Source organism: Heloderma suspectum, chromosome 3 (assembly GCF_057233095.1).
Source record: "Heloderma suspectum isolate Gila_16-S chromosome 3, 16-S_ref, whole genome shotgun sequence".
Taxonomy (NCBI): domain Eukaryota; kingdom Metazoa; phylum Chordata; class Lepidosauria; order Squamata; family Helodermatidae; genus Heloderma; species Heloderma suspectum.
The window spans coordinates 30,520,725-30,534,119 of NC_139460.1; the positions used below are offsets into that span (position 1 = coordinate 30,520,725).

Genomic DNA, 13,395 nt, shown 5'->3' on the forward strand with positions numbered 1-13,395 from the left:
GGATTGCTTTTCTGTTTTAAACAAATGAGACCTGTATCAAAGGGAGCTTCCAGATGGATAGCTCCTAGCACTACTAGTCAAAAGGCAATGTGCAGCTCTTTTGTCTTTCCTACCTTCATGGACTTTTTGTGTTAAAGAAAAAGACAGAAGAAATGGTGGGGAAACACAGGAGAGTAACAAATGGAAGAGAGTGATTTCTCAACCCCCCATAAAATTGTGTGAATGGCAATTGCACATTAAAAGCCTTGTCTGTAAACACCCAAATTGTTGCAATGTGGAGTGCTCCTGTTCAGTGTGCCAGCCAGACCCTCTCCAGCATAATCCATTCAATCCCCCCCCCCATTTTCTGTCCCCCTGCCAACAGTCAGTTAGCATTCCATGCCCACTGAGCATGCCGAGTCCTCATTGGGGTTTGAGGAGGGGGGAACCCCCTCAGGATTTTCTTTTTTCTTGGCTAGAGACTGTTGTACTTCTGCAAATCTTTCAGTCCCCCCAAGTCTGCTAATCCCTCTCTGCTGTGTGTGTATGGTGCCATGTTGGCTATGTAATTAGTGTTACTAAGGGCGCAATCCTATGCATATTTAGAAAAAAGTCCCACAACTCCCAGCATTCTCTAGTCAATATGGCTCGCTGGGGAATGCTGGGAATTGTAGGACATTTTTCTGTCTAAACATGCATAGGATTGTGTTCTGAGAGAACTGAGTTTGGTATTAGTGATATATGATGATGATTGAAGGCAAATCCCTCCAGTAGGCACAGTGGGCTGATTCTGAAAATGCAAATGAAGTGCCCAATACCTTTTTAGACTGGTGGCAGGCTGTCTGCAGAATCTGGGCTACAATCCTAAATACACTTACAAGGGAGTAGAGTCCACTGAATACAATGGGCCTTACTTTTGATTAAACATGCATAGGATTGCACAGTTGGTTAGGAGCCATGGGCAAACAATGGGGCTGTTCATACAATATGCTAACCTACACTCAGTGGTTGAGTGTGGGTTGTTGTTGAGCTGTGCGTTTGTTCAGCTGTGGGTTAGCATGTTGTCTGAACCCAGGACATTTTCCACAGGGTGGCTTGTTAACCATACAGTGTGGCTTGTTAACCAACCACCCTGAACAACCCAACAGGAAACTATGTTTTCTCAAAGTGGCTTGTTCGAGAAAAATAAGCCACACTGCATGGTTAACAATCCACCCAGCAGAAAATGTCATGCATTCAGACAACACGTTAACCCATGATTCAACAAACAACCCACGGTTCAACAACAACCCACACTCAACAACTGAGTTTGGGTTAGCATATTGTGGAAACTCAGTCAGTGGCTCATTGATAAAGCACATGTTGAGTGGATGAGACTACAGGTTTTACTTCCTGCTCTCTTGGGTTAAGGGTTCACAGGTAACCAGACCAGGGGAAAAAAAGAACAACCCTGCCTCAGATCTGGGGTTAATACCTACTGCCAGTTGGACCTGGCACATGAACTAGAAGGACCATAGCTCTTGGCTTAATAGTAGATGGCCCCTTACATCCTTACAAGCAGGCACTTAAAAAAAACCTCTTAACACAATCCTATGCACATTTACCCACTAGTAAGTCTACTTACAGGTAATTAACATAAAATTAAAGAACACAAGAGGCAGTTCTAACCTAAGATATCTGACCCTTTTCTATAAATGTATTTAAGTTTTATACCACTTTAAATGCCATGACCTCCTACAAAACATCCTGAAATTGTAGTTTGGAGAGGTGCTATGAAATCTCTTTGGCAGATCTCTAGCACCCTCCACCACAGAACTAACATTCCCAAGGTTCTTTGGAAAGAACAATTAAGGGCGCAATCCTATGGCCGCTAGTCAGTGGCTAGATGGCCATAGGAATGGTTGGTTCCCAGAGAACCGACCTCCACCCCCTCCCGCCCTGCCTCATAGGCAGTGTTGATCAGCCCCACGCTCCACACTTGGAAGAGCAGCATGGAGCAGGGAAAACGGGGCGTTCCCGGGGCCAGAGCAGGGAGGTCGGAAGTGTTGGTATGGTACTTCCTATGTGTTATCCAGGCACCTCTCCTCATGCTCCGAGGTCCCGCAGCTAGACAGCTGAAATTGGCTGTCTAGCTGCAAAAGCAGGGTGGCGGGAGTGCAGAGGCTCCTCATCACTCCTCCTGCCCTCCACTGGATAGAGAGTCGCCCCCGGGATCAGAGGCGACCAATTGATCCAGATAGGATTGCTCCCTAAACCAGTTAAAGTCTGTAGTGTAGCACATGGCTTTAGAAACTAGTATAGGCAACCTACAAACATTGATTGTGCACTATTTATTAAAGTGCACTATTTATTAAAGTTCAGCCAAACAGAACTTCAAAGGACGAAGGTCATGAAATCTAATGGTTGGAGCCCTCTTCTAAGAAGGCCATGCTTCTGTCTCCAGCAAGATGGAATTGGAAGACCTGAAATTGCCATCAGAATTAAATTAACCACATTGATCAGCACTGTAGGTTAACCACAACCTGAACTGTATCTGAAAATAAACCAATGCAGGCTGTCTGTCAAGCACTGATGAGACACTAACATAGATAATATTTTACTATAGCTATGCTGCCATGTTTTAGAGAGAGGCCATAGCTCAGTGGTAGAAGACATACTTTGAATCTAGAAGATCCTAATTTCAATTCTTAGCATTGGGGCACAACTAAGTCCAGGGAAGAGGCCTAGGAAGCGCTCCTGCTTAATGGTCTGACTCAACATAAAGCAGGCTTGTATGCATCAGCTGAAGCTTCAAACAAATGTTAAGTATAACCCAAACAGGAAGAGTTAATTGCAACTGCTGAATCAAAAAATATATGATAATTCTTACCTTGTTTGAGATTTCCAATGGATTTATTTTAGGGTCAGACCTTTCCCATAACACCTTTATTAGGTGGTGTTTCCTCACCCTATGAAGTAAATATTTTAATGTTCCAGCACTTATATTCCAAGTTTCAACCCTATCTCTTAAATTCCGATTGATACATCAGAAAAGGGACTATACAAACCTTCCTCAATACTTTTACATGAGCTATCAGGACAAACCTTGGATCCAGGAAGCAGATTGTCAAATGCAAGCTGGGTGTTCTCTGTAGTTATGTCCCCATCCGGCAGATAGTCTTAGGTAAGTGTAATGTCTGTCATCAATTACATTGCAGAACGTTTCTTGTCAATTCAGTCTTTCTTGGGTTGATTTAGGAGCTGCAACTTATTAAACCGACTCACAAACAGGCAGTTTAGTATTCATTAAGAGAAGAGAGAGAGAGAGAGAGCGCGCGCGACAAAGTGGGTGGAGTAACACCCAAAGTTGAAAGCAAAGTAGGTCATCCTAAGGATGGCAATTAGAAGATGAATCAATGGGTTTGGCTTCTGTTATTTTGCAAAATGGAGATTAAGAAAGCTGATTTGTGTTTTGATAAGCAACACCATAGTTTGTTGTCATCTCTTAAGAAAACAGATTTAAGAAGTATGCATTTCAGGTTAGTCCACCTTTTTCAGCATTTATGGGACTTCACCCTCCCCCTGCCTTGATGTTTTCTGTGCAATTAATGTCATCCCACTCTTTAAACTTTCTTTGAGAGCTTTAGTAGTTTTTCAATATTAGAAGGAATAAATTTTGCATGACATTTATTATATTTCTAGCCTGCCCTAACCTGCAGGCTAATCTGTCACTATAAAAGCTAATTCTCAACATCCCATCCTGCTTGGGAGTGCAACCCTTAACTGCACACTTACTTGGGGGCAAGCCTCATTGAACACCGTGGAGCTTACTTCTGAGTTAACATGCACAGGATTGTAAGAAAGAGGACCTGAGGCAGGACAGGAGGGGCTGTAGCTCAATGGGAGAGCACTTGCTTTTCATGCAGAAGGTTCTTCTTCTGCATGAAAACCCTTTGCCACAACAAGGCAGTGATCCATGAAGGGGATGTCAGCTATTAATCCTATTTAATTAATGAGCATTCTACCCATATGCAACAATTATGACCTCTAGTGGTTTACCGTGAAAAAACCTTTAGTTGAAGGGTGAATCATATTGAATGGCAACAGCTTCTACAAGCAATCTGTTGGGCCCGGCAAGGACGTTGTTGACTGTGTTTGGAAATGGTATTGCTATTTATTAACATTATACAACACCAAAGAGATGAGCTAGAAACAGATTTGGGGGCACAAGATAATTCCTCAGGTGCAGGAGGAAGCCCTGGTTCAAATTAAGCAAGTACAACAATATATTTTGGCCTTTCCAAACCTAGTGCCCTCCGGATATTTTGAGCAACAACTCCCAGCATTTCTGACCATTCGTTGACCATGATGATATTTATATCCCACCCTTTTTCCTTTTGCAAGGAAACCAAGACAGCTTACCAGGTTTTCTTCTTCTGTCTTCACATCCCTGTGAGGTAGGTTAGGCTGAGAGTCAGTGACAGGCCCAAAGTCACCCAGTGAGCTTCATGGCTGAGGGGGACTAGAACCTGGATCTCCTGAGTCCCAGGCCAACATTCTAACCACTATACCACACTGACTTCCATGATAATGGAAGCTGAAGTTGAAAACATCTGGATGCTGGAGAAGGCTGTGACTCCTTTCCCATGCCATCCCTCCCTCTTGCAAGTGACATAAAGTGCCCACACACAGACACTATACAAAAAGTCAAGACAAAGTATCAGTAAAAACAACATCAGTACAAAATGTAAGATTCAAGTTATCCAACACAAGTTAATGAGAGCCACTGTGGTGTGGTGCTTAGAGTGTTGGTCTGGGCCTCTGCAGATTTGGGTTCTAGTCCCCACTTGCCCATGAACCTCAGGGGGTGACTTTGGGCTCGTCACTGACTCTGGGCCTAACCTACTTCACAGGGTTGCTGTGAGGTTGAAATGGAGCGGAGGACCAAGTAAACCACCTTGGGTTCCTTGCAAGAGGAAAAAAGGCAGGATATAAACAGCCCAGAGAGCGTCAGCTATTTGTGAACCGTCCAGAGAGCTTTGGCTGTTGGCCAGTATAACAATCTAATAAATAAATGAATACCTATGTAATCATAAATAAAAAATAAAATTGCAACAATAATGTACAATAAATTCTATACTATTAATGTTAGCATCACCGATGCAATGAGTATGAACTTGAGCACACTCTGGGAGGGAGCGGGGGACAGGAAGGCCTGGCGTGCTGTGGTCCATGGGGTCACGAAGAGTCGGACACGACTGAACAACAACAAATGTTTACAGCAGCCTTCCCCAACCTGGGGCCGTCCACATGTGTTGGCGAACAACTTCCGCCATCAGCCCAACATCTGGACGGTGCTAGGTTGGGGAAGGCCAGTTTGTAGAATCGACGGTGGACGCCGCATTGCGCAGCCGGCGCTCATCCGGGCGAGATCCCTGCCTCTCCAGCGGGAAGGCGAACTGTCTCAGCCGGCGGGGGCTCCCCCTCCGAGCCAGGGCTCGTGTGGACGGGCTGGGGCGAGGAGAACGCGGGGCTGGGCGGGGCTCTGACGCGCTCTCCGCGCGCCCGGCGCCTCCTCCGGCCGTCGCGTTTCCCCGGCAGGAAGCGTGTTTCCCAGCGCGCACGCCGGCCGTGTGAGCGGCGCTGGGGAGGGCGGAGCGAGAACGCGCGGGATGGGGAGACCGGGCGCGGGCCTGGGGGGACCGAGCCCCGATCCGGTGCGCAGCTTCGAGCGCTGGAAGAAGAAATACGCCAAGCGCAAGAGCAAGCTGCGGCTGCAGCGCAAGCAGAAGAAGCGGCCCGAGTGGGCGGTGGAGAGGGAGGGCATCGCCAGCTTGGAGCGGCGCTACTCGGAGGTGAGGGAAGCGGGGCGTCAGCCCTCTGGAGACCTGTTGCCCGCGCTGGGCAGTGGGTCGGCCTTGGAACGTACGCGGGAATGACGGTGCCGTTGAGCGTGTGCAGAGTGCTTTCCCCTCACCGTTGAGGGAGCAGAACAGGTGGCCCCACCAGTATCTAGGGAACCTTAAAGGCTAACACATTTAGGGCGCGATGCTGTGCATTTTTAGACAGAAAAAAAGCCCTACAACTCCCAGCATGCCCCAGGCTTGTGCTTCTGGAATTTGTCGCATCCTGAGGGCTCAAAATGTAAGACCCAAACTATACATTACTTTGAACGTTTCTTTCTTTCTTACTCTAAAGTAAGCTCAGGGTGCCTCATCTGGATCAGAACCCTAGTATGGGGCAAAAGGGGTGCTTTAACCCTTTATTTTGATGGATCCTTCTTTGGCAATGAAATTTAAAGGTATGTGGGGTGGAGGGCAGGCCAGATTGGGAAATTTAGACGTGGGAGGGCAGGCCAAATTGGGAACACAGTGGGGGCCAAAGTGTTAAAGCCCCCACCTGGATACTAGAGTCCCAATCTGGATTGGGCTCCACATGCTTTCCTTTAGATCAAGAAGTAATGATTGGATATGCACAACACACTAACACTCAGTAGTTGAGTGTGGGTTGTTGTTGAATCATGGGTTAGCATGTTGTCTGAACCCAGAACATTTTCCACAGGTTTGCTTATTAACCGTGCAGTGTTGCTTATTTTCTCAAACAAGCCACCTTCAGAACCTGTGGTTTATCGTTGGGCTGTTCAGGGTGGTTAACAATCCACCCTGTAGAAAATGTCATAGGTTCAGAAAACATGCTAACCCACAGTTCAACAAACAGCCCACGGTTCAACAACAACCCACACTTAACCACTTAAGCCACATGGGTTGTTGTGACAACCGAACCCAATGAACATGGGTGGCTGGGGTGGTTTACAAACTACCCTGAAACCCATTGCTTGTTTTGGGTTTGGGGTGGTTTGTATACCACCCTGGCCACCCACCCTTGCCAGGTTTGGATGTCACTACCTGTGCCTGGTGAGGGTAATTATGATAATTAGGTGGCTCACAACAGGCAACCACAGGGAGGGAAAATAAGTCATTGTGATTTATTTTCCCTGTGTCATCATGCAAACCTGGTCTGAGAGACAGACAGACATCCAAGGAACCATAGTCAAGAGTTATGGGGAAGGGGAATAGTTCGTGCCCAGGTGCAGACAGGCAATAAGAAGGTGATGTGGGCAATACTTGGTGGATTGATAGATCAATATAATATAGACAGAAGTCCAATATAGCTTACCAGGCACCCCGTTTCAGAGGGTGGGGACAAAAGGACATGTGTAGAGATCAAGAAGTGTTGAAAAAATGGCAGGGGGATGAGGGAGCTTGTTGTGGTATTGAATGTGTCATGCTATGAGAACCATAGAGTTGAAAGGGACCTCGAAGGTTAGCTTCTCCAACCCCCTGCCGAGGCAGGAAATCCACTGCTACAGCATCCCATCCAGTCTTTCAAAGGCAGAATTGCATGTTCACAAGTGCTGAGCAATCTTTTGGTAGCCACATATGGGGGAAGGCTTAATTAATTAATCCCTTTTTTAACAATCCCATTTTTTGCTAGAGAACTCAGAGTGACTAACGATAGAGAAACACACACGCACACACATCTCAGAACAGTTTAAGTACACAAAACAGAATATAATAAAAATACAATACAGTTTGCAAACAGGGAAAAAGGTAGTCAAAAAACCTTCTTCCCTCTCAGCAGCACGAGGAACTCATAGTTAGCCCTTGGTCTCTCTCAAGCGTCCTTAAAATGTCAGGTCACTGCCAGTCAGTGATGGGGCGAGGTGGGCTTCCCTGGCGACAACATTCCAGGGCGTTGAAGGCGCTGCTCCTTCTACTCACCCAGCACATCTCCCCTGGTGGGGTTACATGGAAGAAGACCTGTGATGTTGAATGAAGTGTACTGGGGGAGGGGAAAGATGGGGAGAAGGTGGCCCTTAAGGTACCTGGGCCCCATGTTTGATGGACACACTGAATCATAGAGTAGGAAAGGACCTCCACACAAATGGTAAATAAATAAAACCGTACTGTAATGAACCATGTTTGGGGCTTGTGTTTTGGAGGGTAAGCAGGGAGGCGATACTGTGCATGCAATCCTACAGATACATACAGAGTACTTTTTCCTCACTGCTAACAGTGGTGGGGAAAGAGTGATCTCTGTGGGGATCTCTGGGGGAAGGAGTGGAGAGTGCAGGCAGGGTGTGTGTGTGTGTGGGCACGTGTGCATCTGTGCGGGTATTCAGTCAGTGGAGGCTGGTGGCTCCGATGTCAGTGGGGCAGTGAATGCACTCTAGGTTTCAGTCAGAGCTAGTCAGAACTCTATAGGATCTATCTAAGGTGCTGAACCCATTTTGGGGATATGGTTCAGCACCTTGAATAACTCCTTTAGAGTTCTGACTGAAACCTGGAGTGGATTCACCACCCCACTGATATGTATTCAGTGGTGTGGTCAGGGCACCTATGGGTGGCCACATTAAAAACCGGGGGGCGCGCAAGTTGTGCACCCCTAATTTGGATTAGGGGATATTTAGGACATTGGAGGTGGGGTTGACAGGAACATGACATGACAGTTGAAGTGGGCCTTTTGTCCTTTGCAAGAGGGAAGTGGGTAGAGAGGATTTGCTGGGTGGGAATGAGTATAGGAGATTACTACTCTAATTACATTCATTCCAGACTTCAGTTTACTGTCAACTTGTTTTCACTGTTCCTTCAGTAAACACTCTGTTGCTAATCCTTTTAAACCCACACTTAAAAGCTTTGAACATCCTTTAACACAGTAGGACTGTGACAGTGCAATTCCTATGTCAAAGGTGTTTCTGTATTCAGCAGTAGTGGCCAGTTTTATTTTTTTTTGTGGGGCAGGAGTTGTATCCAAAACATGGGATTGTGCCTAAAATCTTTCTCTCCCTCTCTCATTTGCACCTTTTCATATCTTTCTCTGTATCCCTACATGTCTATCTCATCTCCTCTGCTCCTCCTCCTTCTCCCATCGTAACAACTCGACCCTTCCATGTACCTCGACTCCTCCATTGTAAGACAAAAAAAGGTCATGAAAAGCTTCACATGATACTGAAGTATGCAAGCAGTGATGTGGATTTTCTTGAAAAATTTTCCAATGTAAATTAGGATAATTTGCATAGGGTCATTTGGATAGGAAAATTTTCAGTTTACACTGGAAAACGTTGAGCCACAAGTTGCTTACCCTGCCCTAGAGAGATCAAATTTAGCATGTTTATTTTACTTGTATTTAGTAAAAAAACAACACTTTGAAAAAGTACCACATATTAATTTTATTTCTGTGTACACCACAAGAATTTTATATTTATTTCATTTCTATACCGCCCAATAGCTGAAGCTCTACAGCCGAATTTGACCTGAAATATTTTCAGGGGGAAATTGAAGGACACTTAGGGCGCAATCCTTTGAGGATAGGTGGCCGCCTCTGAACTCGGAGGTGGCTGCCTATCCAATGCAGGGCAGGAAAAGCGCAGAGGGGATCGTTCCCTCTGCATTTCTCCTGCCCTGCATTTACAGCTAGACAGCCGATTCCGGCCGTCTAGTTGTGGGAAGGCAGAGTGGAGGAGGAGATGTGTCTTACCGGCAGTTCCACCTTCCCCGCCCTGGAACGCCCCCCAGAAAGCCCTGTTTTGACCGCTCCACGCTCCTCTTCTGGGTGCGGGGCTGTTCCGCTCTGCCTACGAGGCAGCGCGGAAGGGGTGGAAGGTTGGTTCCTGGAAAACCGCATATCCTGTGGCTGTCCAGCTGCTGACTAGCTGCCATAGGATTGCTCCCTCCATGTGATTTGCAGATGACACAAAATTGGGCGGGATAGCTAATACTTTGGAAGACAGAAACAAAATTCAAAGTGATCTGGATAGACTGGAGTGCTGGGCAGAAAACAACAGAATGGCATTTAATAGGGACAAATGCCAAGTTCTGCACCTAGGAAAAAGAAACCAAATGCACAGTTACAAGATGGGGGATACGTGGCTCAACCACACTACGAGCGAGAAGGATCTTGGAATTGTCGTCGATCACAAGCTGAATATGAGCCAACAATGTGATGTGGCTGCAAAAAAGGCAAATGCTATTTTGGGCTGCATTAATAGAAGCATCGCTTCCAAATCCCGGGAAGTACTAGTTCCCCTCTACTCAGCACTGGTTAGGCCTCATCTGGAGTATTGTGTCCAGTTCTGGGCACCACACTTTAAGAAGGATGCAGACAAGCTGGAGAGGGTTCAAAGGAGGGCAACAAAGATGATCAGGGGACTGGAAACAAAGCCCTATGAAGAGAGACTGAAAGAACTGGGCATGTTTAGCCTTGAGAAGAGAAGACTGAGGGGAGATATGATAGCACTCTTCAAGTACTTGAAAGGTTGTCACAGAGAAGAAGGCCAGGATCTCTTCTTGATCATCCCAGAGTGCAGGACACGGAATAATGGGCTCAAGTTACAGGAAGCCAGATTCCGGCTGAACATCAGGAAAAACTTCCTGAGTGTCAGAGCAATACGGCAATGGAACCAATTACCTGGGGAGGTGGTGGGCTCTCCCACACTGGAGGCCTTTAAGACGAGGCTGGACAGCCATTTGTCAGGGATGCTCTGACTTGGATTCCTGCATTGAGCAGGGGGTTGGACTCGATGGCCTTGTAGGCCCCTTCCAACCCTACTATTCTATGATTCTATGATTCTATGATTCTATGATTTAAATGTTATGTAGGTTTTAATATAATTATGTTAAATGTTATATTATGTAGATTTTTTATTGGAATACTTTAAAAAATGTAAAGAAAGTGGGCAATATCCAACTGGGAGCATATGCCCCACCAATTACGTTGCGTCCTGCCAATTCCCTTCTGGAAGTGGCACCCACTGCTTACGGAATGGGGATTTAGCGCATCAGAGGGCAAGTGGAAACGAGGAAAAACGCTCGTTTCTGGAACAAGGCAGGTCAGCAGAGCTCACATAAGGGAACTCCACCGAACTGTCCTGATCCAGAAATGAGTGTTTCCGCTTGTTTCGGGGCTTTTTCTAGGAAGCGTTAAATCTCTGTTGCGCCAGTGGTGGGTCCCGCTTGTGCAACAGAGTAGCTGGGTGCAGCAGAATTGGCAGCGGTGCAAACGCCCCATTGGATACTGCCCTCATATTGTTTAAATTTAAGACAAAAAAGGGTACTGAAAACTGTTGACACGCTAATTAATTTTAGCAGCCCAAAGAACTGTGCTTGATATGCTGACAACTGCTCATCTATTTCAATAGAGTTCAGTTCTCTTCCACTGAGGTTGTTGAGGCACCTTCAGTTTCACTGTTGCTGTTGATTAGATCTATTTCATTCTGGACATATATGTATTTCAATGACTGATGTGTATTCTCTCACATACTTGCTAGGGATAATCACCTGAAAAACATTTGTTACAACTTTGAAATAGCCAACCTTGCCTAATACTGTATTTGCAATTGGCATCCATTCATTGTTACTAATGAACTTATGAAACAGAAAATTTTCCATGGAAAAATAAAGCACTGGAAAACTTTCCACCCCACCTCACTGTATGCAGGCTCACATGTCTGCTAGTGTCATGGATGGAGCTCCACAGCCATCCTCTGTGGCGCAGTGGCATGTGGCCAGGAAGCAGGCAGTTGGAGGAGTGGTGATGCTGCATGCATCTATGATGCATCTTGCTCAATGCGCACAGTGGAATGGGGTTGTTGGATAGTGGTGAGGTGTAGCCTGCCCAGACCCTGCTGCAGTCTGGTCCATAGGCTCACATAACTACATAAGAATTTGTAAAGCCATGCTGGATCAGAGCAAGAGCCCATCTAGTCCAGCATTCTGTTCCCATAGTAGCCAGCCAGCTGCCCATGAGAAACCCACAAGCCGCACATGAGTGCAACAGCACCCTCATGTCCATGTGGTGTACATAGGCACACTGCCTCTCATACTGGAGGCAGCATAGAGCAACCAGGACTAGTAGCCATTGGTAACCTTATCCTCCATGAATTTGTCTAACCCCCCTTTTAAAGCTATCCAATTTGTGGCCATCACTATGTCCCGTGGTAGCGAATCCCATAGTTTAACTATGTGCTGTATGAAGATTTATCTGTCCTGTATCTCCCACCAATCTGCTTCCTGGGATGACCCTGGGTTCCAGTATTATGAGAGAGGGAGAAAAATGTCTCCCTATCCACTTTCTCCACCCCATGCATAATTTTGTACACCTCTATCATGTCATCTGTTACTTGCCTTTTCTCCAAGGTAAACAATCCCAGCTGTTGTAACCTTCCCTCATAGAGGAGTTGCTCCAGCCCCTCTCCTGCAACCTTCCCCCCCCATTTGCCAGAGTTACCCACTGCCTGTGCCACCTGTGGCACATGGTTGCAGGTAGTGGCACGTACTGATTGTGTTTGATGATTGAATGTGTGTGTACATATACTGGGAAGCCAACATTAGGTTTTGCTTTCCATCTTATGTGTGTCACATGTATATATAGCACAATACATTCCTGTGCAATCGTAAGAATAAAATTCCTCCACATAGAAAACTAGTATGTTAGGGAGAAAGGTAGATGGGTTTGATGTGTCCACCAGCAGAAGGACATTGTGGCGTTGAGTGAACGATGACATGATAACAGGGTATAAAATTATGGATGGTATGCAGAAAATCGACAGAGAGGTTTTTGTCTTATAATGCAAGAACCTGGGGTCATCCAGTGAAGCTGCATGGTGGGAGATTCAGGACAGATTCTCCCACCAATCTGTCCTGAATCTCCCACCATACAGCATATATCATACAGCACACAGCATGGAATTTGCTGTGGTAAAGTGTGGTGATGGTCACTCTCTTAAATGGCTTTAAAAGGGGATTAGACAAGTTCATGGAGGATAAGGCTATCAGTGGCTACTAGTCATGATGACCTGGTTCACACAACATATCAAGCCAGAGTACTGGTTGAACTGTGGGTGGTTGTTGAACCATGGGTTGTTGTGTTAACCCAGCCGCATTATCAAACCACGGTCTCTTAACCATGAACAACCCACAGTTTACAACTCAACAACAAACCATGGGTTCCTTTTGTGGGTTGTTCGTGGTTAACTAACTGTGGTTTGTTAGCATGGCTGGTTTTGCACAACACAACAACCCATGATTCAACGACAGCGCACACTCGGGCTTGTCGTATTGTGTGAACCCAGCTGATGGCTGTCTATTACCTCCAGTATCAGAGGCAGTGTGGCCTGCAACACCAGTTGTGAGGGAACATGAGCTGGAGGGTGCTGTTGCGCTTACGTCCTGCTTTCGGGCTGCCCAAAAGCATCTGGTTGGCTACTGTGGGAATGAGGATGGTGAACTAGGTAGGCCTTGGTCCTGATCCAGCAAGGCTCTTATTATGCTTTCCGTGCACCTGGCTCCTCTGGTGGCCGTCAGTTTTGCTTGGCAGGAAGTGTGTTTGCCAGTCTCTATGACAGCGGCTGGTCTTTTAAACACTATTTCCATCATTCAT

At 46.3% G+C, this 13,395-nt stretch overlaps 1 protein-coding gene across 5 annotated transcripts in view; it reads left to right on the plus strand.

Annotated features, from left to right (window-relative positions):
- The first annotated feature begins 5,585 nt into the window (after positions 1–5,585).
- DDX10 (DEAD-box helicase 10) overlaps positions 5,586–13,395 on the plus strand; it is a 269,050-nt gene continuing 261,240 nt past the window's right edge. For all 5 annotated transcript variants that reach the window (XM_084842749.1, XM_084842752.1, XM_084842748.1 and 2 more), the window contains exon 1: positions 5,586–5,813. In XM_084842749.1, coding sequence (XP_084698875.1) covers positions 5,631–5,813 — 183 coding nt within the window. In that variant the 5' untranslated portion in view covers positions 5,586–5,630. The remainder of the gene's footprint in view (positions 5,814–13,395) is intronic.